Source organism: Bubalus bubalis, chromosome 2 (genome assembly GCF_019923935.1).
Source record: "Bubalus bubalis isolate 160015118507 breed Murrah chromosome 2, NDDB_SH_1, whole genome shotgun sequence".
Classification (NCBI taxonomy): domain Eukaryota; kingdom Metazoa; phylum Chordata; class Mammalia; order Artiodactyla; family Bovidae; genus Bubalus; species Bubalus bubalis.
Genome location: NC_059158.1, coordinates 20,666,503 through 20,690,610, shown reverse-complemented (window position 1 = coordinate 20,690,610; position 24,108 = coordinate 20,666,503). Strand labels below are relative to the sequence as shown.

Below are 24,108 nucleotides of genomic sequence, written 5' to 3'. Positions count from 1 at the left end.
CGCCTTTCTGATCTTCCAGTTTTCACAAAGGTCCGCACTATCGCTACATAATAGGCGGCAGGGCCTTGCATTAAGCACATTCGGCATTAGTATTCAGCATTTAGGTAATATGTCTGGTCGCGGCAAGGGCGGAAAAGGCCTTGGAAAGGGGGGCGCTAAGCGTCACCGTAAGGTTTTGCGCGACAACATCCAGGGCATCACAAAGCCGGCTATCCGTCGCCTGGCCCGCCGTGGAGGAGTGAAGCGGATCTCCGGTCTTATCTACGAGGAGACCCGTGGGGTGCTGAAGGTGTTTCTGGAGAACGTGATCCGGGACGCGGTCACCTACACCGAGCACGCCAAGCGCAAGACTGTCACCGCCATGGATGTGGTCTACGCGCTCAAGCGTCAGGGCCGCACTCTCTATGGATTTGGTGGTTAAGTTTGAGCTTTGTAAGGCTCTTCTTGTAGCACAGTTAAAGGCCCTTTTCAGGGCCACCTACTTTTTCTATGAAAGAGCTTGCACTTGGGTGCTCTGTAGGTTAGCTTGATACAATACAGATGGTAAATTATAGTACTTTGGCCTTTCATCCCTAGCATGTTGGGTACTATCTTAATTCCTACTGTATTTCCTAGCGTGTTGGGTACTACTACCTTAATTCCTACTGTATTTTCTAGGAATTCCTTAACTGGGGGCCAACAGTGTCTAGTGGCTAAATAGTGGCCCTCCAACTGGTAAGTGAAGGTTCATGGGTCCTTTGAGTAGAGAAAATTTGGGGCTCTTTTCAGACACCATAGATGGCAGCTGTTATTTTTATTAAATTACACTAATGAGAATGACAAACTAAAGGGACTTTTAGAGTAGTTAATGGCAGAAAAAAGAGGGTTAATCTAACAATGCAGATTTCTCTGCTTAAAGTTTATCTCTGGTCATAAGGATTCTATTTTTCCTCTGGTACATTGGAGTTTGATTCTGTGAGTTTAGAACAAAAATGAGAGGTAGGAGTGCCCATTTGCACCTGTTTTTCAAGTGCTTTTAGCTCAAATAAGTCATGCCAAAATGGCAATTTTATGGTGGCAGTTTCACCTTCAGGTGCACCACACAACTCTCCCAGAGGTTATTAAAATGTTTTAGGATTTTGAATCAATGTTGCAAAAAGCACAGGGAAAGAGATGGGGTTGCACACCATCCTCAGGATAAGACAAACAAGTGGAAGGTCCTGCTAGATGAATCTTGTTCTAGCACAATGTTCATACATCTTTTGTTTTGCCTCATTAGCCTTCCTGTGTGATGATGGGCTTGTGAGGATCAGAGTTAAGTTGAACAAGAGGACTGAGCAGGTCCAAGGTAGCTGGGTCTGATCACATGGGAAGTTTTGCTTGGTCTATAGTTGTCACTCACCAATGGGTTTTATCTGCATGCCATGGGTAGGGGGTAAGTGATTGGCCGACAAGGTTTCTTAAATATGAGATGCCTCATAGATGCCGAGTTCTTTATGTGCCTCATGAGTGTGTGGTGCCTGTTTTGTCCTTCAATCCTATCCTCTGTGTTTAGAACACGTTTGTCTCTAGTTTCTGAGTCCAACATATACTTAGTATCCTTTGCAGAACTGAGCACTCTTTAATAACATAGTGAATCCCCTGCCTCCTCTCCACTCTCTGCTCTTTCCTCAGCCTAACACTTGCTACTTCTTCTGGGCCCATCTCCCAAATGACCTTCTGCCTCACACCCTCATAGCTACTTTGCCTGCAAATGGCTCTAACAATAAAATTTCTCACCATCAGTGTCCCTGCTTGAATATATTCAATGTTAGTTTTTTGAACACAGCTTTGGAAGAGGCAGTCTGCCCTGAGAGTTCCTGCCTGTTCTCACAGGGTGTGTCAAGAATGCTACTCAGGGTTGAGGGACCTTAAAGAATAGGGTAGTGGTTGCCCCCAAAGAGCAGGTTTGCTTGCCACACTCACTTTAAGCCACCAGTCCCCCAAGCTGTCCCGTGGCTGTGATGCAAACCCACTGTGCATGCAGCATCCACCTGGGCCCCTCCAGGTCGCCCTTGTGGGACTTGGTGGGCAAGGTGAACCAATGCAACCTTGTTGCTGCTGTGCTGTGAATAATAAAGCCTCTTGTGTCTGATCTAGGTGTTGTGTCTACAGCCAGCAGTCATGAAAAAGTTACAGGTTATTTTATTATCTCCTAAGTAGGGTAAGATCTCAGACTCTTTACAGTTTCTGACAAAAAGTGAAGAAGAAGAAGAATAGGAAGGAGAAGAGGAAGATGGAGAGCAGGAGGAGGAGGTGGAGGAGGAAGAGGGGGGTGGCAGTGGGGAGAGAGAGAGAGAGGCTAGCTCTCTGCTCCTCTTGGTGGCACGATCAGGCCTGGAATAAAAGTTAGGCTCCTATAGGGGATAATGAAATCTGCTGTGGGAGATAGTGATCATAGAATGGGAATAATGCAGGTAGAGAGACCTCTCAGGCCATGATAGGGATTGGAAAGCTTTGTAGGAGGAGCGAAACTTTCCTCTACCCTTTTAGGATTTCTAGCCAGGCTTGAAAATTTAGTTGACATAAGACAGATTAATAGCAGAAAAGAATGCGAATTTTATTTAATCTTTTTATATGTATATGGGAGTCTTCACAGGAAAATGATAATCTAAAAAGCAGTTAGGCCTAAGTGTTTAGTTTGAACAAAGAGTAGTAATTGTGAAATAGCAACTAACATACATGAGGAGACTAAAGGAAGATAAGGATTATTTTAACAAGGTCTGTTTGTACAGATTTCTCTTATCCTGGACTCCCCATTTTTTGGTGACAAGATTGTTTATTTTTTCCTGGTAAAGGGATGGCACCTTTCATATTGGAATAATTATCTGCTTTGGGGAAGAAAAAGGGAAGTCAGAGCCCCATTCTTACATCAGCTGTTCTTCAAGTTCCTTTGCTGAAAATAATTTTTATGCCATAGTGGCATATTTTGGGGTAGCATAGTCTAAGTTATAGTTGTTATTAAATTCTTTTTGGGGTGCCATGTGTCTTACAATTTTTGTTTGTTTTTTTTTTAGTGTCTTATCATTTATGGCACATTCTGGAAGAGATGGCTCAAGGAGGGTTTACAAATTGATAATGGAGAACAAGAGTTTGTTGTTTGGCACGAATCACAAGCCAGGAATAGGAGCCAAAGAAGCAAACTGAGAAACATCACGGAGAACATAGGATCTTGGTGAGGAAAAAAGGAACAACGGAACACTGTGAGAAGGTTATGAAGTCAGGAGTAATAAACAAAGTCTCATGTGGCGAGATTAGAAATATAGTTTTAGATTTGCCCATTCAAAGGTCTCTGGGAACTATGGGAAGGATATTTTTCCCAAGTGGGAAACAAGGCCGGTTAGCTTAGTTGGTTAGAGCGTGGTGCTAATAACGCCAAGGTCGCGGGTTCGATCCCCGTACAGGCCACTTTCTTTGGTGCCCAGGAGGCCCCCAACTGCTTTATGAGGAAATTTGCCTCTTCAACCTACACAGACCTGGGAATAGTGGGTAGAGCCCCGTTGTTGCCATGTCCTACTCGTTGCTACCTCTCGGACCGTAGGACTCCAGGCTTCTCTGACCACCACTGTGTCCCGGAGAATGCTATTTAACTAGCTCATCCTTTGGCGTCCTCCCCTCCTCCCTTGGCTCCCAGGCTCTGCCTGACAAGGCAGGAGTTGCTGGCGACCCCAGTTCGATCCTTGGGTCCGGAAGATCCGCTAGCCAAAGAAATGGCAACTCACTCCAGTATTCTTGCTTCTTGCCTAGAAAATCCCACGGGCTAGAGGAGCCACCACATATAATCATGAAAAGATATGCAGACAGTGACTCCAGATTATCCAAGGCTTGGAGATTTCATAAATGGGAAGGATCTAGTAATTGACAGACACTAAAACATACACAGGAAGGAGGAATATTAAAACCTTAAGCTGGGACATCACTATTGTTAAATAAGGATGACCAAGTAATTCGTTGTACAATCTAGTTATTGCTAGTGGAAGTGGGCTCCATTAATATCTAGCTTGAGAAAACAAGCACAGAATGAAACTGTCCCTGGATGTATTCACCCACACCAGTGTTTCCACTGATACAAGTTCTCAGGGAGTTAAAGACTTAAAACGCAGGTGGTAGGGAGGTCTGAAGACAATCTTTTCTGCCTAGTGTAAAATGGAGCGGGTAAGGATAGTCAGATGAGGTGGGGAGGCCATAGGTTGACCTAACACAGGAATTTAAGGCACGTTATCAATATTTTGGAAATAAGGTGTTAAGATGACTGATGACCTCCTAGTCACGCTACATTTCCAACGGGTCCTTCAAGACTGCACTGGGTAAGACAATTTTTAAATGTTCCTCCCACCCGCCTTTATTAGCTATGGATCCATCTGTCTATGGCTATCTGTAATGTTTCCTGTAGGAGGGAGGCTGTTTCAGTCTCAAGTACCCTCTACAGAACACTAGGAGCTGGGTCAGTGGAACATTCTAGCAAATTTAACGTTTGTGAAATGAGATGAATTCAAACACATTGAAATTAGAAAACCACACTTCCAGCTACAATCCACTCCGATTGAGAAAAAAAAAAATAGCAGTCCCACTACCCAAGATTTTCTTCGGCCTTGTTCTATTAACATGTCTGAGAACCGCCATCTTGAGACGTCAAACTTGAAAAAAAAAGCTAAAGACGAACAATGACTAGCTTGCAGTCAAAACCGCAAACCTTCTATTGCCGTTAGATACCAGGCGTAGTACCTCTGGCTTACTCACTTATAAGTAACAGCCCTTCTTACGACCAAGTGGGTGGCCCTGAAAAGGGCCGTTTTGTACCAAGCAGAAGCTTCGTAACTACTTGGCAACTTAGCCGCCGAAGCCATAGAGGGTGCGTCCCTGACGCTTGAGCGCGTAGACCACGTCCATAGCGGTGACAGTCTTGCGCTTGGCGTGCTCAGTGTAGGTGACCGCGTCCCGGATCACGTTCTCCAGGAACACCTTCAGCACCCCGCGGGTTTCCTCGTAGATGAGCCCAGAGATGCGCTTCACACCACCACGACGAGCCAGGCGCCGAATAGCAGGTTTGGTAATACCTTGGATATTGTCCCTCAGAACTTTACGATGGCGTTTAGCGCCTCCTTTTCCGAGCCCTTTCCCTCCTTTACCTCTACCAGACATGATGAAAAGCAACTATTGTTCTTTTGCAGTAATCGAGATCCAGCTGCAGCCCTTTATATATCAGTTTTGCGGACCTTTTAGGAAACTGAAACAGCGAGGGCGGGAACTAGACTTCTGCCCCCGCCTCTTCCCTATCTTACTGGGTGTTTGGTATTGCCAAGAAGGGAAGGGGGCGTGGAAATGCTATTGGGTGTCTGACCCTCCTGTTTCCTGGCTGGGGTCCAGAGACGCTGGTTTTGCGGTCTCTAGACATGTCCCTGTGAGTTTTCTCAATTAATATTGTACAAGTTTCCTCACCATTTTTATTATTTAATAAAAGGAGGCTGTTCTGCCACATCTGTCTATTAAAAGGGACAGAAAGGAGAATAAAACTAATTGTAAATGGGAAGATACTTTAAAAAAATGTATTTCTTAAATTCCCTAGCAATACTTATCAAATTTGGCTGATCGTCAACGTTTCCGTTTGGCAAAGCTTTAGATACACATCGTTTCAACATTCCTGATAAAGCGGGAACTTCAGGAAGGGGAGATAAAGTTAATTGAATTTCCACTTTATTCTGGAAAAGCACGATTTACATTGTGAACATGAAGAATCCCAGGCTTGAAGACCTAATTCTGTTCTAATAAGTAGCATTGTTGGGGTTAGAACTGATGCTTTCTGATCCTGGGGTCTAATGTCTTTGCAACCTACCATGAATCTATGTCAGTGAAGTATTGAAGATACAGCATGATGAATTGTGGTGGTGGGTTAGTGACTAAGTCATGTCCAACTCTTTCAACCCCATGGATTGTAGCCCTCCAGGCTCCTCTCCATGGGATTTCCCTGGTAAGAATACTGCAGTGGGTTGCCACTGAATAAGAATTTGCAAATTAACCGCATTTAAAAAATTATTGACTGAAATGTTGTTCATGTTAAAAGGATAACTGAAGTTCTACACACCGATGATAGGTATTGATAAGTTTACTAGGCAAATGCCAATATTTACTCACATTCCACATATTCACATTGAATGCCTTCTATGTAACTACAGAGGTCATTAAGAAAAAACTCCCTTCTTTGCTGGTGTTTACCGTATAGGCAGTTAGAGGATTATTATTTCCTGAGTCACAAAATTTTGAGATTTATTTCAGGTGTGCTTACCGGTGGATTTAGACAATTTGTTCTCCCATGCTCTCCTTTTTGAGAAAGGCACTAAACAAGAATCATTGATTCATCCATTCAACAATTCAGGGTCTATTATATTCCAAGTACCCCGTGTACGAACAGTGCAGTAGTTGCAGGAGACACAGATTTGATCCTGAGTCAGGAAGATCTGCTGGAGTAGGAAATGGCAACCCACTGCAGTATTCCTGCCTTGGGAAATCCCAAGGACAGAGGACCCTGGCGGGCTGCAGTACACGATGTCGCAAAGAGTCAGACATGAACGGTTGAGTAGGCAGGCTCAGGAGCTTAGACTTAGAGAATTTCAGGACTAACCCCAAGTCTACTGATTGATACAGCATTTTAAATAATATCTCCAAGTGGGTAGTTTGCTCCAACCACTTGGCCGGTTTGAGAGAGTTGTTTTAGAGCTGTGCTTTCCTACATTAGCCACTAGCCACCTGTGCTCATTTAAATTTAAATTAGTGAAAATGAAATCAAATTAAAGAAATAATTTCTTCAGTCACTAACTACTATTTAATAGGTGCTCAATAACCACAGGTAAGTGTAGTGATTGTGCAGATACAAACACTTCTATCATTGTAGTAGGTTGGTTTAGGCTGTATTTTGATAGAAAATTTCTTCTGGAGAACTTCTACCCCAGCCTGAGAAATGGAGTGTGGTAAATATATGAGAATGAGACTTGCTGCTGGAACTGAGGATTGGCGTATTTTTGAAGTATAATAGAAATTAGTTAACTTCTAGATGTACCCGATATTACAGATAGAAGGACATTTAAAGAAAGAAATTGGAAATTTGAGTGTAGTAATTTTGGTTTAGGAAATTAAATTAATAATATGTAGTTATGCTTGGAGGGAAGTTTCAAGCAGGAGCGTGTCCTCAGGTGAGATCATCTGACAGAAAATTAAAATGGATGTGACTTCTCATTACCTTTCTGAGCACATGATTATAACACAATGCTCTATTTGTTATATAGCTCTTATTTTTAATTTGGCCTTTTTGATATTTAGTGAACATAGTCACTTTTTTCCTTAAATTTTTGAAAGTTAATGAATTTTAGAATGCTTACATGCAGCCCCCGTGGCTTGCCCTGGTGCACACTACCTATATCTTTCACAGTCACTGGCTATGGTTGAGTGGGGTGTTGACACCAAAATTAAGAGGACATGAAGTTGTGAGATGTCCATCATTTGTCTCACTTTAGTTTTTCTTATTTTTTACATCTATAAGGTAAAAATAGTTGAATTCTTAGTCTAGCAGAAAAATACACTGTTTTAGACTCTATGTAGATTTAGGATTCAAAAGTAATAAACACAAGTTTTTTTTTGTGGGCTATAAGTAACAGGAGAAACTTTCCAAATTTACAGTCCCATGGGGATGATCCTGCTTTCAAGAACCTTGTCCACACTACAGTTAGAGTGTAAGTGCTTGGGTCTCAAGCAATAACATGCAGCACAGCTCCATCATTCTATAAACATCTGGGGAAGAACTTTTCAGGTGAAAGCATGTCTCAATTATTGTCCTCTAGGAAAGGCAGAGACCTATACACAATGAAGCGAATGGCCCTGAGCCCAATGTCTTCTCACTTATTTGGTACCTAAATAGCCATGGAACCAACAGTGGTTGCATAAGAAAGAAATTGTGACATCTGCTGTAGGAAGTACTTTTCACCTATCTTAAACTGAGTACATATAACTTAGGGAACAAGTTCAACAAATATTCAACAACTGATATTGTGACTACAATGATTACTAATATAGTAAAGTTTTAAACATCTGAATTTTACCTGTATCTTGAGGACTGATAGTATTAGGCTCTGGCCCGAAAAGGAAAAGGGCCTATATAATGTGCTTGAAAAGGAAACGGGCCTATATTACTGTTACTGTTGCTATTGACAGTGATATCATTGAGGATGACAAGTAGCCCTTTTCTCCAGACACTCATAAAATACCTGTCCTGGGAAAACTGGAATGTTCCATAGCCAAAATTTTAAGCTTCCCTCTTTATACACTGTATTTGTATTTGGTATATAACATGGTCTCAAGTCCCAGAGGTTTAGTTTTAGACAGTGTCAGTCCACAATAACTATTGAAAAACAAACCAAGTGATGTCTATGTAATTAGTTAAGTATGGAGAGATGACATCTTTAAAACTGATTATCCTGTCTTGGAATTATATGAGAAAATTCTCAAGTTACTATTGAATGTAGGCCAGAAGAACTAGATTTTTGAAAGTAGGGATATTTATGAGAAAAAAATCACAACACCAAAATATCTTTCCTGTTTATTTACTTTGACAAACATGAGGATTAGTTTCAGTATTTGATTATTTGATAGATACTAATTTTGTGCTTAATAATCCAATATTTACTCAATTCCATTAGTTCTGCATGTTACAAAGAGATGGACTAGTAAATCAGCCATATTTGCTATGAAATCTTAGTTCAGCTCCTCAGGTAAACATATTCAGCCAATTAATTTAGGTTGTGACAGTCACCTTTGTATTTTGCTAGTAAAAACTCAAGGAAAGTTTTGAAGACTCAGGAAATGATTTAAAGGAGAATTTTTTCTTCTAACCCCCTGTGTGCCTATTTGCAATGTTGAAAACAGTTAAATCAAATATGTATTTTAAGTATCATTTCAGAATATAGGAAATATGTACAGAATTGTATGCTAAATATTGGAGAAAAAAGGCTAATGGACAGATTGTCATTAAGGAATTTACAATATTACCCCAGGCGTCTGTTTTTTGAGCTTAGAGCTGGTTAATTGTTATAGAACTGCCATTCTGGGGCTTCATGATTCACTTTTCTTCACTGAGGATGGCATGAGGTATTTCTAACGCCCATTTTGGGTCTAAAAAATCTATTATACTAAGTTTGAAAGAAGGTTTTAAAGACTGTGTTTGGAGCTGTTTATCTAGAAAAACAAACAGAGCAGCCCCACACCCTAGCCTTCCAAAAAACCCGTTTAAATCAGGAAACACTGCAATCAAACCCAGTTTATAGTCTCATCCCTCATAAACTTTATTAAAAAGTCAATTTTTACTAACATAGTTATCTATCTTGTACGTAGAATTTTCTACCCCAGTGCCAATTCCCAGTGCTTAGTGCAAACAAGTTGCAGGAGAGCTGTGCTATTGCTCTCGCGAAAAAACCGATTTTCCTTGTATATTTCAGTAAAAATGAGGTTATTTATATAGGGTTGAAAAGAAAACAATGTGTATGACAATGCTCTGGAAGAAAGATTTGCAAAGGAAACAGAGAGAACTAGTAATTTTAAGGAAAATCTGAAAGTTGTCTCAATTTGACCGAAGTTTCCAAGAGAGTTGGGGGAATCAGGAAAGTTTCAGGGAGCCGGTTTTTAAACTAGGTGTAGCAAATAAGGCAGGAATGAAGCCTGAAGAGTGTCGGATCAGTTTCCCCCACATGCCTAATTATTTCATGCCCAGATTTCTTATATTTTTCTTCTTTTTTAAGGGGCAAAAAACACAGCCACTCGGCAGAGCCGAGGAGTCCTCCCTAGCCGCGCGGCGCACAGAGCAGGCAACCAATCATCACTCAGCGACTCTCTATATAAACCCCCAGCCGGCGACGCCCGGGACACGCCGTTCTGACAGTTTACCCTTACTATTTTGTCTTTCCTGGCTAAACAGAAGCATGTCGGAGACGGCTCCGGTTGCTCCTGCTGCTCCCGCACCTGCAGAGAAAACACCTGTTAAGAAGAAGGCGAAGAAATCGGGCGCGGCCGCTGGAAAACGCAAGGCGTCCGGGCCCCCGGTGTCCGAGCTGATCACCAAGGCTGTCGCCGCCTCCAAGGAGCGCAGCGGCGTGTCTCTGGCTGCGCTCAAGAAGGCACTGGCGGCCGCCGGCTACGATGTGGAGAAGAACAACAGCCGCATCAAGCTGGGTCTCAAGAGTCTGGTGAGCAAGGGCACCCTGGTGCAGACAAAGGGCACCGGGGCTTCTGGCTCTTTCAAGCTCAACAAGAAGGCAGCCACTGGGGAGGCCAAGCCCAAAGCGAAGAAGGCCGGCGCGGCCAAGCCCAAGAAGGCTGCTGGGGCGGCTAAGAAACCCAAGAAATCCACGGGTGCGGCCACTCCGAAGAAGGCTGCCAAGAAGACCCCTAAGAAAGTTAAGAAGCCGGCCGCGGCTGCTGGGACCAAGAAAGTAGCTAAGAGTCCGAAGAAGGCGAAGGCAGCCAAACCGAAGAAGCCGACTAAGAGTCCGGCTAAGGCCAAAGCCCCCAAGCCCAAGGCAGCCAAACCTAAAGCTGCCAAACCCAAGGCTACAAAGGCCAAGAAGACGGTCTCCAAGAAGAAGTAAATCTTCAGCGGCACCTCCTGCTTTGAAAACCTCAAAGGCTCTTTTCAGAGCCACCCACTAATTTCAGGTGAAAGAGCTTAACCGGACATAAATCCCTAGGTTTACCAACGAGTTTTGTAATAAAGGTAATTATTTTTTTTAAATCTGCCGCTCTACTGTGATTGGACAGCTGAATGTGCGTCCGGGTGCGCGCGCACCCCAGGATCCCATGATGGTGGTCACAGTCCTCTAGTGCGAGCTCAGAGGCTCTGAAAAGAGCCACTTGTGACGGTTTTGGGCCTTAGCAGGGATGTTGAGCAGGACGCTGCACTGTGCGATGGTAACGCGACCCCAAAGTTCATCGTTGAGGATTTTAAGCTTCGGGGGTGGGGTGAGTAGTGTACGTTTTGTGATGGGCCCCGTTCCCCGCCAGCTCTGGTATCTCGGCCTTGTACTCCACCACGGTGGTCTCATACACCGGGACCCCGTCCCCGACCCGTTCGGAGTAGTTACCCTTGGGGAGCAGACGATGCACGCGGCCCCTGGGAAAGTGGAGCCTGGCCCGCGAGGAGCTGGTTTTTGGCCTTGGTTCGGGCTCTGCCGCCCTGTTTCCCTCCTCCTCCAAAAAAAAGTGCAACCTCAAGAATGGGGTTTTTACCGTCTGGAAGTTTGTAAGGTTTTCTTTCTCATTGGTTTGTAGCGTCTAAGGAGAATTAGCCAATCAGGATGCACTCCTGGGCTTATTTGCTTGGTGTCTAGGAGAAAATACGGCGTCAATTAGAGATTGAGATATGAGGACTTGAGTATACTTGGAAGCAGTTGAAAAGCTTGCATTTTTTTCCCGCTTAATGAATTGTAGTCCTGTTCGAGGGGACCTTGATACTATTGATACTCTGCCTGAATCTGCATAATTGTTCCTACTATGCTGACATTGTGAACTGCTCAGTCGTCCGACTATTTTCGACCCCGTGGACTAGCCCGCCAGGCTCTTCTGTCCTTGGGATTTCCAGGCAAGGATCCTGGAGTGGGTTGCCATTACGCTCTCCCGGGGATCTTACCGACCCAGGGATCGAACCTGTATCTCCTGCATTGTAGGCGGATTTTTCACAGCTGAGCCACTGGAGGAGGCAACCCTAAGGTATAGTAAAAAAAAAAAAAAAAATTGTTAAAAAAAAAAAGTGTAAAAGCCATTCCTGGCGGTTTATAATTTACCCATTTATCACATTCTTAACCTCTTAAGATGTTGATAGGGCCCAGGGAGCCATGGTTGGCAGTCTCAGATCTTTTGGTGGATAATAAATAGATAGAAATAATTAAGCTTTGGGAAACGCAAGGAGAAATGTTTAGAGAGCTCCTTGAGCCGCAGTAACCAGGGCCAAATAAATGGTTCTAGGAAGATGGATGTTTCGTCATTTCCACTTCATCCTGTTTTTAATTTCAGGGGAATACCACTGTGTTTTACTGATGAATCTTGACAAAAATCTGTTTTGTAGACCAGTAGGCAGTTGTAAACATGGTTGGGGAATAATTACATCTTATCTTAGCAAACTAAATGCAGTTAAGCATTTCCTTATAGTATGTCTGTAAGCACAGGCAGTTACAATGGATTTTGCAGACCTTATTGAGGTTTTCAAGTGGCATCACAGATGTTTTAATATCACTTTGAAGATATCTTGAAATAAAGTTTACATTATTCTGAGTCCTTTAAACTGACATTTGTTATTCCACCTGTTGCTCCTTGTTATTTGATATGACTGATGGAGCACATTATATGTACTTAAATACATTTTAAAATTATATTTTAATATGCCTTTCTTTTTTTGTATTGGTATTCTAAAACATGATATTGGAAAGGTGTTTATAGTTTTCCCCAGGGTGTCCATAGAATGCACCATACAAGTCATGAGTCCCTGAGCAGATTGTCAGTGGACAAATACCTCATGGTTAAAAGGCTTCATCTTGTTTATTTGCTTACAGCATATCCCCGCCCCACCTCACACACACATGCATACACACCTTACTAGTTAATAGTTTATTAAATTTTTAGTTCTTCAACTTCAAAGAAAAAAAAAATATAGCCCGTGATTATCTTTCTAGCTTTTCTAAATGAGATTTTATGTTTCATCCATTGCAGTTGCATTCCCTACTTTCTTCTTTCTAGAAAGAGCCAAAAATCCCGTCTCTTAGGACAGTGGTTTGATTGAGAAGGATATTTGGATAAATGGGAAAATGTGAAATGGTTGCTCAAGAGTCTTTTTGAATATAATAGATTGCATCAAGGGGGAAAGTTAAGAGGGAAGAGACCCTTGAAGTCTTTAATACCAGAATGAGTTTGGCTTCTGATGAAGAATAATGAGGAATAAGAATTATGTGGCAATGTGACATTCAATGAGAGTGGTACTATACAGTATCTGTAGTTACTTACATTTTACAAAGCTCTTCTATGTCTACCTCACTCTAAAGCTCTTGAAGTAGGTATAGCTAAACTCCTTCTTTATGATTATTATTATTAGTGTGTACTGGATAGACCCTCTTTTGGGGTCTTAGTTCCCCAAGCAGGAATTGAACCCAGCCTTTGCTGTGAAAGCACCAAGTCCTAACCACTGGACTACAAGGGAATTCTCAATGCTGTTTGTTTTACAGTTAAGAAAATTGTGGCTTAGAAAGATGAAATGGCCAGCATCATCTTGTCAATAAATAGTGCACCTGAGTCTCAAACACAAAGTCTCAAAGTTTCTTTTTTCCTAGTGTCATTTTCTGTCCACTGCTCCCCATCTATTATGCCTACTGGAAAATGAGTTCTCTATTTCATTTTGATGCCCATCCAGAAAGACATAACATTCATGTATTTCTGTTTGAGACCCCTTGTGACCTATCCAATTCACAATCCCTTTGGAATGTACCAGAAGTAATTAAACATCATTCATTCAATGCTTTTCTAGTTTTAGTGTGGTTTCTGTAAATTAATATTCATATTCCTTTCCCTTGGACATTTTCTAATTTCCAAGGAAATCAGAACTTGTTTAAATCTTTCTCCATCTTCCCAAGTTTTGTTGCACTTAAAGCAGCTTAAAATGAACAACTTGGGAATGGGTAAAGAAGACAAAGAAGGCTTGATATTCTGCACCAGGAAGATGAAAGATCAGAAAGCTTATTCCTGTCCCAAAGCCACATCCCTAGGAGAGCATTCTGAAACATTCATCCTTGGAGTTCTGATGTTCTTTTGGTGAACAAAGGTGGTCTGTCAGGTACAGTGGCAATATCCAGGTTTAGGAAAACTCAACAGATCGACATTTAAAGATGACATATCGGACAGGAGCCTGTATGAGTAGTTGTCTGCAAAATATACTAAAAGGAAAAAAAAGGTTTAGCTTGGAAGGTGTGAAGGGCATGTTCATATTTTCTTAAATGCAGGAGGGTACTTAGGCATATGGCATAAATCTAAGCCAAATGTATTAAAAATCTTTCAAACCAGCCTGAAGTTACTATTTTCTTACTTCTACTTAGTAATTACCTGACTCCTTATAACTGCATGAGGTAGACTGAGTTCATGTCACTGTGTGGAGGCCTTGATTACTCATGTCACTCAGTCACTAAAAAGCAGGTAGATGTTTATATAGTAGTAGTAGTGAAAGTCACTCTGTCCTGTCCGACTCTTGGAACCCCATAGACTGTAGTACACCAGGCTTCTCTGTCCATGGGATTCTTAAGAATACTGGAGTGAGTTGCCATTTCCTTCTCCGGGGGAATCTTTCCGACCCAGGAATCGAACCCATGTCTCCTGCATTGCAGGCAGATTCTTTACCGACTGAGCTATGAGGGAAGCCGATGTTTATATAATCTGACATTTTCTCCCCTCTCACATTCTCTCCTTGTCCTCTTACACCTGGGATAATTCCATTGCTTCCTAACTAGTATTGTAACCAGGTTGTTCCTAACTGGTTCTTCCTAATTACTTTCTCCAGCCCCTAATTCCTAAATTCTGATCATCTGTCATATAAAAATTATTACTTGCTCCCGATTAGCCTTTGGTTCAATGGGGAACTTTATTGCCTTTTGTTGTTGCTGCTGCTTTTGTTTGTTTTGACAATTCTGTTCATCTGTAATTCTCTCCCTTCTACCTGGAATAATCTTTCCAATTTCATCTCAGGTTGCATCTCAATGAATAAATTCCCCTAATTAAAAAAAATCTAGTTTCTCTGCTAATGTGCCTTGATGACATTAATACTTCAGTACCATTATTATCAAGGGAATATTTATAATGCATCTTTTCTCATTAAACTAAGCCCTAGGTCATTAGTTTTCTTTGTCTTGTTTTTCCCAATACTCTAGGTGTGTTTTTAATTGACCAATCTTTAAAATCCTGTCAGATGGTGGGATTATCTCCAGATAATCAGATTCAGTGATTTCATTTACTGTTTTTCTGTATGAGGCTCTATCACTCTCCTCCCAATGGCTTAACTTAGGCACTGTACTAGCTCATTTACTGCCATCTAAGGTGTTGGGGCTTCTGAAAAGAAAGACATCCCCAAATGAAAACAAAGTAGCAAATAATAAAAAAAAAACCCTTAAATATAACACCTTTGCAGTAAGTCTTCAAATGTAGAATATAAAAATTTACCTGTGTGCACATGTGGTAGGCAGGAAATGGGGAAAGTATGAAATGGTATTTCTGAATCATCTTGATTTTTTAGCTATCATTTCCATAAAATAAAGATACTGATTATTCAGAGATTATATATATTAGTGTTTAGTTATGTATTTATAGGCAACCAGGTAAGGTTGAAATGGTTATACAAGTTAATGTTCCAACAGGTACCTATAAAATGTCATGTGATTTAGATTTGTGACATTTTCCCAATAAAATACAAATTCATTAAAAAAGGTCTCATATTAAGCACTAGCTTTTCAATGTATTTAAAATTAAAAAAAAAATTGTGTGTGTGTCAGCTAGCAACATCATTGTTTAGATAATGAGCAGAAAGGCTAAAAACTCAATTTTAATGTTTTATTTTTATAGCTGTTCAATTCTATTTCTGTGCAACTGGCTGTAATAATTGTAGTATAATTGAACACAGTTTTATGTGACTCTGTACATTTTCAAAATCTACCCATTTAACATATACGAAAACATTTAGATAAACATGTCAGTTTGCTTATGACGGCTCATCTTAGGAATTAAGCCTCAGGGGTAACTACTGAGGATCACACTAATACTGTTGTTAACTATAGTAATGCTTAAAGGGGAAATGTTTTTGGTTCTACTCCTTTTTACCTATACATTTTTTAGTTTCAGTCTCCTCACTTGTAAAGCACTAACAGAATAATAATAATAGATATTTGGAGATACCTGTTGAGTTTACCTTATTTATGGAGCTTTCACAGACTAATACATGACTTCTGGTCAACTCAATAATGCAACCGTCAATTTATTTCTATGTGATTAAACTATTTAGTATTAAACTAACATGAACTCTATCAATCTTTTACTCCTATAATCAACAATACATTGAATGGTAATTCTTGTTTGTCTAACAACTTTTAAATTCTAATTTCACTAAATTTCTTGAGAATTTAATACAAAGAACTGTTCTAGATGTTCTGGTGGATTTCATATAACTAGATATTTTTCGTGCCTTCGTGGGCCTCATCTGACATCCATCATCTGATGAGACAGACATTAAAAAACTCACTGTTGTATAATCTCAAACAAAGTACAGAATATGGGAAACAAAGTTCTAATATGGAAGGCTTTTATTTGGCATTAAAAATGTCTTACTTCATTATTGGAAATAATGAATATACTTTCTTTCCTTACAAGGGTCACGGCTTTCCAGTTCTCAGCATCCAAGTCTCAGTTACCTGACAGACTTCCAAGAACAATTATTTCATGTTTAAACTTCTATTTCTTACGATGGCTAACTTGGCCTGAACATTTATTTAGACTTGTTTCTGTTAAATTTACCACCTGGTTCTTGTTTTTCCCTTAGTGAGTCCCGAGATACAACAGCTCACACACACACGAAATCCATGTACCACGCCTAAGTGTGCAGAATCTACATACAATAAGGCAAAATGGAAGCGTTTAAGCCGTGGAGGTAGTTGCTACATTGAAAGCTTACAAAGAGCGTAGGACTTCCTAAGCAGCTGCATACACATAGGATTCTTCAATCTCTGCCAAACTTGTGTTCCACTCACATATTACAGCACCCTTCATAGATTAAGTGATTGGCTCTGAAAAGAGCCTTTGGGTTTAAGTTATTGTCAGTCGACAATTAAGCCAATTTATGCCCTCTCTCCGCGGATGCGGCGGGCAAGCTGGATGTCCTTGGGCATGATGGTAACCCGTTTGGCGTGGATGGCACACAGATTGGTGTCCTCGAAGAGCCCCACCAGGTAGGCCTCGCATGCCTCCTGCAGCGCCATCACCGCCGAGCTCTGGAAGCGCAGGTCGGTCTTGAAGTCCTGCGCGATCTCGCGCACCAGCCGCTGGAACGGCAGCTTGCGGATCAGCAGCTCCGTGGACTTCTGGTATCGACGGATCTCGCGCAGAGCCACCGTGCCCGGGCGGTAGCGGTGCGGCTTCTTCACGCCGCCGGTGGCCGGCGCGCTCTTGCGGGCCGCCTTGGTGGCCAGCTGCTTGCGCGGCGCCTTGCCGCCGGTGGACTTGCGAGCCGTTTGCTTAGTGCGCGCCATAGCTAGCCTGCAAGACAATGGGATTAGACTAGGAGGGTTGCTCCTGTATTTATAAAGGACCAGAATCACTCTGATTGGATTGTGGGCAATTCCTGTTACTCACGGGCTGCTAAATTCCGGAAGTGCTTCGAGCTATTTAACATTGGTTCATCCATCCGGTGCAAATCTCGGATTGGTTCATTTCAATCAGCAGCCATCTTCCCCTTAAAAAAATTTTTTTTTCCGAGTTGCTTTATTGATAGTACTCTGTCAAGTATGGTCCACAAGCACATTAATCGTTCAGTAATGTTGAACTTTTCTCCTGTTTGGGATATAAAAAATAGAATGTGTCCGTGAAAGCCCTCTAGAATTCATACACCTGCCATTTTATGCATAGTTAACTCTTTTTCATCAGGATTCTAATCCCGATAATTGTCCCGTTTTAGAATTCACCGTCTAAGCCTCTCGAGTCCTATTTCACATCTACAGTTAATGTCTCATTCCCGGTAACATGGTCTTTTAGTACATACTGTTAAGATGTGAAGAATTTTGTATTATTAAGGGGACACAGCAAAATCCCAATATTCTGGAATCTCTAATGTTTATTTTCTTCTTTGACTCAAAACTGGTAATTTGGCTCTGTTTTATGGTTTTGACGCATTTAAAATGTCAATCTGGGGTTAATGGCGACATCCGTCAACAAAAGGTTTGCAATGCGGAACCTTAAAAAGATGGCGGCGATCGAGAGCCTTTAGCACACTGCAATGGGCTAGAATCTCGGGACTCTTTCCAAGAGTCTCAGGGTGTCCAAGACAAACCCACAGTGCTTTTATGAAGACTTGACCCGGCTACATAATAGGATTTCTTTACCTAGTTTTCACATCCAAACGCTAAGACTTTCCTGTAATTAAAAAGTTTTATCGATTTTTAATTGAATGATTTATGTCATGTAACAGTGTTCTTAATCAACCTATAGGAATACATGAACGCCTTTCTTTTTGACCCAATAAAGAAAGCAGTTTTTGAACCTTAATTTACATACTATTTATCTATTGGTCAGTTTATATCCAATTAAAGATCAGATTTGTGAGTCTTTGCTTGTATCCGTGATTTAATTCTTGGTGATGTCTTGTTCTCCTCGGGTTTGTTTCCCCATTTTTCATGCTGTTTTCCAAGCCAGAGATAGCTAAATACGCCCCCGCGTCAAATAATATTAGTCACTCATTCGTGTCCGACTCTTTGCGACCCCCATGGAATGTAGCCCACCGGGTTTCTCTGTCCATGGGATTCTCCAGGCAAGGAAACTGGAGTGGGTTGCCATTTCCTCTGCCAGGGGATCGTCCTGATCGAGGGATCGAATCCGGGTCTCCTGAATTTCAGGCCTATTCTTTATCGTCTTAGCTACCAGAGAAGACCCCAGCCTCAAAAAAGGGTCCAAAAAAGAAGGTGGTGACCAAGGTCCAGAAGGAAGATGGCAGGAAATAGAAAACTGGGTTTAAGGAGAGCTGTTCTGTATAGGTCTGTCTATAAAATGCTTAAGTAGGTTCACCTGGACACTGGCATCTTGACCAAGGACTTGGGCATCAAGGACTCGTTTGTCAACCTCAACATCGAGATATGGGGGGCGGGGGGCGGCCAGATGTCGAGCTTGGCGCGTAAGTGCTTTACCATCACAAAGTGCTGGACCATCACGTTCAGGGTGATTCAAAGGGCCATGTGCCTGCTCTTGTGCATGGAAATGACCAAGGACTCAGTGTTCAAGAGCACCAAGTTTATCACCAAATTACACCAGCTCCAAGTAAAAATTTTCTCTACCTCTAGTATTCCTCAATGTTTCCTTATAGAGCTACTAATTTTTGTGTAATGAGAACTATAATATCAAGATTTTCCAGCTTTTTACATTTTTTTAAACAGTCATTCTTTAAAATGCAGGAAACCATAATACAATATGAGAGGTTAATTTTTGTTCTTTAGTGCAGCAAAGAATTTGAAATAATTGCGTATTGTAATAAGTATTAGGAAATTCTAGTATTCTGGTTTTAATGTTTTGTTCCTTAAAATCTTTTAAATTGTTCTTACATCCATTCATTGTTTAGATTTAAAATTGTTCTGGTGATTTCCTGTGGACTTAAATTTGTTTAATGATGGCACTTGTGTTTGGGGTCCCTGTTTCAAAAAATCTTATGTGTTTCACAAATATTAGTCATGAGAATGTGTTTGTACAAAGAGGCTCAAAATGTCATTTATACAGTGTATAGGCCTAGGGTATTTAGTGGAATCTCAAGAGTTTAATCTCAACCACTAGGGTAGACTATTTCAAAGGTGATTATTCAAATTTACATTAAAAATAAAAAAAATTCACTTTATTTTCCTTGAGTCTATTATTGGTATAATTAATCCTACATTGTGCTGAAGCAGGGTCTGAAACCCTCATTTTGAGACATTTTTTAATTTTTATATGCCCTACCTTCAGTCAGCTGTAGGTTCTGTATTCATTTACACAGGTGAAGGGAAAAAAAAAAAAATCAAAAGAAACAGAAATAAGATGTAGAAGTGCAGGGAGGATAGAGGATATGGAAAGAAATGCATAGTTTTCCTGAAAATTTGATAGTTTCTGTATTGCTGAAAGTAAAATAACATTGATAAATTGTTTTCAGTACTTTTCATGACCTACAGACTTGCTATTTGGTACATCAGATAGGCACTACGAATGTACATGCCAGAGTGTATTGTGTGTTTGTGAGGAGTATGGAGGTTCATCTAATTGTGAAACAATGTTTGTTAAAGTTTTAATTTGTTTTTAAATTTCATTTTCCCCTTAGATAAAGACTGTAGTTTCAGTTAAATATATCTGTTATTTTAGATGACATGGTAGAATCTTTAGAATCTTAGATGAAGATTCCAAATGTGCTGGCTATCTTTATTGATGGATAACAGATTGCCTTGAAGCTACTAGCTTCCCACATGTATTATCACACAGATTCTTTGAGGCTGGGCATGTTTTATCTGGGTCCTCTATAAGGATGCTGTTGGGGTGTTATGCAGGGTTGTGGTCTCTTGATTGGGGAAATATATGCTTCCAAACTCACTTAGTGGTTGGTTCTTTGTAGTTTTAGGACTGAGAATCATATTTTCTTCTTGACTGTTGGCTTGAAGCCCTTATAGGCTGCTAGTCTTCCCTCAGTTCCTAAAGAGCCCTCTGAGTTTCTTGTCATTTGGACAACAGAGATGCTTGGTTTGTCAAAACCAGCATGCAGGACTTCCCTGGTGGGCCGGTGGTTAAGAATCTGCCTCCCAAATTAGGGGATAGGTGTTTGATTCCTAGTCCAGGAAGATTCCACATGCCACAGGGCAACTAATATTGAGCCCTTGAGCCAGAGCTACTGAAGCCCGCGCACCCTAGGGCCTGTGCTCTGCAACAAGAGACATCATCACAATGAGAAGCCCATGCAACTAGAGAAAGCCTGCGTGCAGGAATGAAGACCTATCGCAGCGAAAAATAAATACAATTTATATTAAAAAGCCGACCCAGCATGCAAGAGATTGGAAGATGTTACAATATTATTGATAACCTAGTCATAATCACAAATTTTTTTACATCCTGTCACCTATGGTCACATGCTTTGATGGGTAAAAAGAGGTCACAGGTCACATCCACAGTCCAGGGGCTTGATCACACAACGGTGAACATTAAGACCAGAAATCGTGTGGGCCACCTTAAGAGACCATCACAGGACCCAGTATGATCAAAAAGCAGTTACCTAACACTTGTCTTTTCCCTCCCTCTTCCCCTCACACCTGCCCCCACGGTACTGGGATTGGTTCAAATGGCCTGCAGGTAGGAAATATACTTAAGTAAAGGGCATCTACTATCTTGAAGTCCTTTTAAACAGGGCTTTGCCAGTTACTTTGTCTTGAAGCCCAGACAGACGACTTTGTTCAGTTATTGCTTCGGGGACTTCTTTCCCCTTTTCTTTGCAAATGCTGACGTATGAAAAATCCTGGTGTGGCTGAGTACCCAGCACAGGGCTAGATGTCCATGTGTTTATAGCTAGCTTTCTGACGTTATACATGAGAAAAGAATCCGGAGGGTTCATCAGGTGAATTAGTTGTTGCTTTTATTATAGACTACCAGGGACTAGATTTGACAAGGCAGGAAACAAATCCCAAATTCTTTGTAGATTAAAAAAAAAAAAACAAAAAAAAAACTTGACCCGGTAGTTTATGGCCCTCGTGCTACGTAAACCTCCTCACAGGTGCCTTCACTTCCTTTAGTTCAGTCTTTCATTGTACCTCGTCTTGAGTTTCTTTCCTAGCAGCTATTTATCAGATTTTCTTGAGATGTGAGGCTATTAAAGTAGTACTTGCATTTGCTCACCAATGCAACTTATGGCCTATTATCAATGTCTTATTTTAAAAACTTATGAAATTCATCAATTTTGCAAACTAAGGGTTCCTAGTAACAGAGCTCCACAATTTAAAAGCCATTATGTGGCACTGTAACTGCATCACAGAGCAAACATTTAATGCACAGTTACACAAATAAGAGCGTCTGCCTACAATGCAGGAGACCTGGGTTCGATCCCTGGGTTGGGAAAATCCCCTGAAGGAAATGGCAACCCACTCCAGTATTCTTGCCTAGAAAATCCCATGGACAGAGGAGCCGAGTAGGCTACAGTCCATGGGGTCGCAGAGTCGGACAAGACTGAGAAACTTCACTTTCACACAAACGAGTTATATTAAAGCAGTTATTTACACCCCGAGATCACAAGTTCACTAAGCCCCATTTCCTCGCAATAGAAAAAAAAAGAACAAAAACCAGATTAGTGCAAGAGCTCTTTCAAGTGAACAGATAAGTGGCCCTGAAAAGGGCCTGGTAAACTGGCACAGAAACCTTGTTTGTGGGTCCGGCTTAGCCGCCAAATCCGTAAAGAGTGCGTCCCTGACGCTTCAGCGCGTAGACGACGTCCATGGCTGTCACCGTCTTTCGCTTGGCGTGTTCGGTGTAGGTGACCGCGTCCCGAATCACGTTTTCCAAGAACACTTTCAGCACCCCGCGAGTTTCCTCGTAAATGAGGCCAGAGATGCGCTTGACCCCACCGCGACGAGCCAAGCGGCGGATCGCGGGTTTAGTAATACCTTGAATGTTATCCCGCAGAACCTTACGGTGACGCTTCGCGCCTCCTTTCCCAAGACCTTTTCCACCTTTACCGCGTCCAGACATTACTAAACCTAGGTAAGGAAATCTATGCACAAATTTAGGTGACTTGGGGCGAAAGTCTTATAGTCCGGTCGCGGACCTATTTGAAAACTACAAAAAAGGCGGGTAGGGGAGGGGCTGATTCGTAACCTAATTTATCCCAGCCCACAAACGCCTGAGAGTCTGTGGGGCGGAGTCGAGAAAAGAAAATTTCTTTGCTCATTCCCTGAATTTCACCTGAAAGAGTCCTGTTTAAGGGCGTTTAAAAACATTCTTCTGTTTATTAAGGGACGGTACCTATTAAGGCAACATTTGTTTTCAATTTTGAATATTTAAGCTAAGTCATTGACCGAGATTTTATATTGCCTCATTCTTTAAACGCATATCTGAAATGCGAACGAGTTCCTGGGAAGCATTTTTGTACAATTTAAATGATAGTGAAATAATTATCGTGGTAAACTGATCTTAGGGAGCAAGGAAATTACTGATATACATTGGGAAACAAGGTTTTCTCGCTGATGTGCATTACTCGGAGACATGACTCTATTGCCTGAGCCCTCATTACTTGCTACTTTTTCACATTCTAAGGTTTAGGATCAGGTTTGTGACAGGTATTTTCTCATTTTCATTTTTTTTCATTTGCAGGATGAGGATTTTAATTCTGATATCATAAAGGTGTTTGGAAAACCAAAAGGTTAATTTTTGGTTAAATGTTTCTTTTTGAGTACTACTGCAATTACCTGAGGAAATTTCATCTTCTTGCTCCAGAAATTGACTTTCTCCCCAGTATTATTATTATTTTTTAAATTTATATTTCACTTTTTCTTTATTTTAATTTTGTGCCCGCTGCCTCACAGGATGTGGGATCCAATTCTCCAACAAGGATTGAACCGACTTCTTCTGCAGTGGAATTGTTACGTCTTAACCACTGGAAAGGTGGGGAAGTCCCGCTCCCCAATATTCTTAAATCTCTCAATCTGGTATTTTGCAATCTGGGCCTATGTTAGTTGCTTTCATAACTTCCACATCCCTATGTGTGCAAACTTTTTATTTAAGAAGTCAGTGCTAAACTCTTGTTGTTCAGTCACCAAGTCGTGTCCCGCTCTTTGCGACCGCCATGGATATATATATATATATATATATTTCCCTCAATTGAACCAGCAGTATCCATTGAGATCTCCATCACTTATTATGGGGTGTCCCTTCCCCATTTCACCTCGGAATAGCCTTTCTGAGCCTATGTAGATGGAAGGTCTTGACCTGGAGAATGAGGAATTTATGTTATCTTTATCTTTTATCTAGGCAGGGCTCAACTCCTCTCTGTTTCTGCTACTACTCTACTCTCTTGAAGGATATTCAACAGGGAACAAACTCCAACTGCTCAGCCTGGTGGCATCTATCTCCTGCCTATATGTGAGAAAAATTGTCTGAGCCTTGAAAGCAAGGCTAAGATGGACTGGAATAGGTGAATTTAACTAAGATGACCATTATATCTACTACTGTGGGCAAGAATCCTTTAGAAGAAATTTCAGTAGCCATCATAGTCAACAAAAGAGTCCGAAATGCAGTACTTGCATGCAATCTCAAAAACGACAGAATGATCCCTGT

The 24,108-nt window shown here is 41.3% G+C and overlaps 3 protein-coding genes, 1 non-coding gene and 1 pseudogene across 9 annotated transcripts; 3 read left to right on the top strand and 2 right to left on the bottom strand.

Annotated features, from left to right (window-relative positions):
- The first annotated feature begins 66 nt into the window (after positions 1 to 66).
- LOC123332262 (histone H4) lies at positions 67 to 9,937 on the top strand. 3 transcript variants are annotated; one of them, XR_006549090.1, is made up of 4 exons: positions 67 to 416; positions 3,036 to 3,193; positions 4,259 to 4,325; positions 9,801 to 9,937. XR_006549090.1 is itself a non-coding variant. In XM_044938282.1 (2 exons), exons 1-2 carry the CDS (start codon positions 110 to 112, stop codon positions 3,092 to 3,094), a joined length of 366 nt encoding a protein of 121 aa, XP_044794217.1. In that variant the 5' UTR covers positions 68 to 109; the 3' UTR covers positions 3,095 to 3,283. The 3 variants fall into 3 exon arrangements, 2 of the variants coding, with proteins under 2 accessions (XP_044794217.1, XP_044794218.1); XM_044938282.1 differs by lacking the exons at positions 4,259 to 4,325; positions 9,801 to 9,937 and having other exon boundaries at positions 68 to 416; positions 3,036 to 3,283; XM_044938283.1 differs by lacking the exons at positions 4,259 to 4,325; positions 9,801 to 9,937 and having other exon boundaries at positions 68 to 432; positions 3,036 to 3,283.
- On the top strand, positions 3,353 to 3,426 carry TRNAI-AAU. Its single transcript has one exon. It is a non-coding gene; the product is annotated as a tRNA-Ile (tRNA).
- On the bottom strand, positions 4,684 to 22,602 carry LOC102411988 (histone H3.1). Of its 4 annotated transcripts, XM_025296402.3 has the most exons (3): positions 22,232 to 22,602; positions 16,989 to 17,358; positions 4,684 to 5,172 (listed from the first exon to the last, which is right to left on the bottom strand). In XM_025296402.3, exons 1-3 carry the CDS (start codon positions 22,522 to 22,524, stop codon positions 4,849 to 4,851), a joined length of 987 nt encoding a protein of 328 aa, XP_025152187.3. In that variant the 5' UTR covers positions 22,525 to 22,602; the 3' UTR covers positions 4,684 to 4,848. The 4 variants fall into 4 exon arrangements, with proteins under 4 accessions (XP_025152187.3, XP_044794208.1, XP_044794207.1 ...); XM_044938273.1 differs by lacking the exons at positions 4,684 to 5,172; positions 22,232 to 22,602 and adding an exon at positions 17,425 to 17,588 and having other exon boundaries at positions 16,362 to 17,349; XM_044938272.1 differs by lacking the exons at positions 4,684 to 5,172; positions 22,232 to 22,602 and adding an exon at positions 17,425 to 17,588 and having other exon boundaries at positions 16,362 to 17,328.
- Positions 9,911 to 10,789, top strand: LOC102412313 (histone H1.3). The gene has a single exon (XM_006048014.4). The coding sequence runs from the start codon at positions 9,981 to 9,983 to the stop codon at positions 10,644 to 10,646; it is 666 nt and encodes a 221-aa protein (XP_006048076.4). The 5' UTR covers positions 9,911 to 9,980; the 3' UTR covers positions 10,647 to 10,789.
- Positions 10,875 to 12,567, bottom strand: LOC102394507 (annotated as a pseudogene).
- Positions 22,603 to 24,108: the final 1,506 nt, after the last annotated feature.

Excerpts from the sequence above, each read along its gene's own strand:
- LOC102412313 (XM_006048014.4), top strand. The coding sequence starts at position 9,981 with ATGTCGGAGACGGCTCCGGTTGCTCCTGCTGCTCCCGCACCTGCAGAG.
- LOC123332262 (XM_044938282.1), top strand. The coding sequence starts at position 110 with ATGTCTGGTCGCGGCAAGGGCGGAAAAGGCCTTGGAAAGGGGGGCGCT. Across the intron at positions 417-3,035 it reads CACTCTCTATGGATTTGGTG|TGTCTTATCATTTATGGCAC; the intron begins GTTAAGTTTGAG and ends TTTTTTTTTTAG.
- LOC102411988 (XM_025296402.3), bottom strand. The coding sequence starts at position 22,524 with ATGTCTGGACGCGGTAAAGGTGGAAAAGGTCTTGGGAAAGGAGGCGCG. Across the intron at positions 17,359-22,231 it reads AAGCGTCAGGGACGCACTCT|CCCTCCTAGTCTAATCCCAT; the intron begins TTACGGATTTGG and ends ATACAGGAGCAA. Across the intron at positions 5,173-16,988 it reads TCGAGGACACCAATCTGTGT|TTGCTTTTCATCATGTCTGG; the intron begins GCCATCCACGCC and ends AAAGAACAATAG.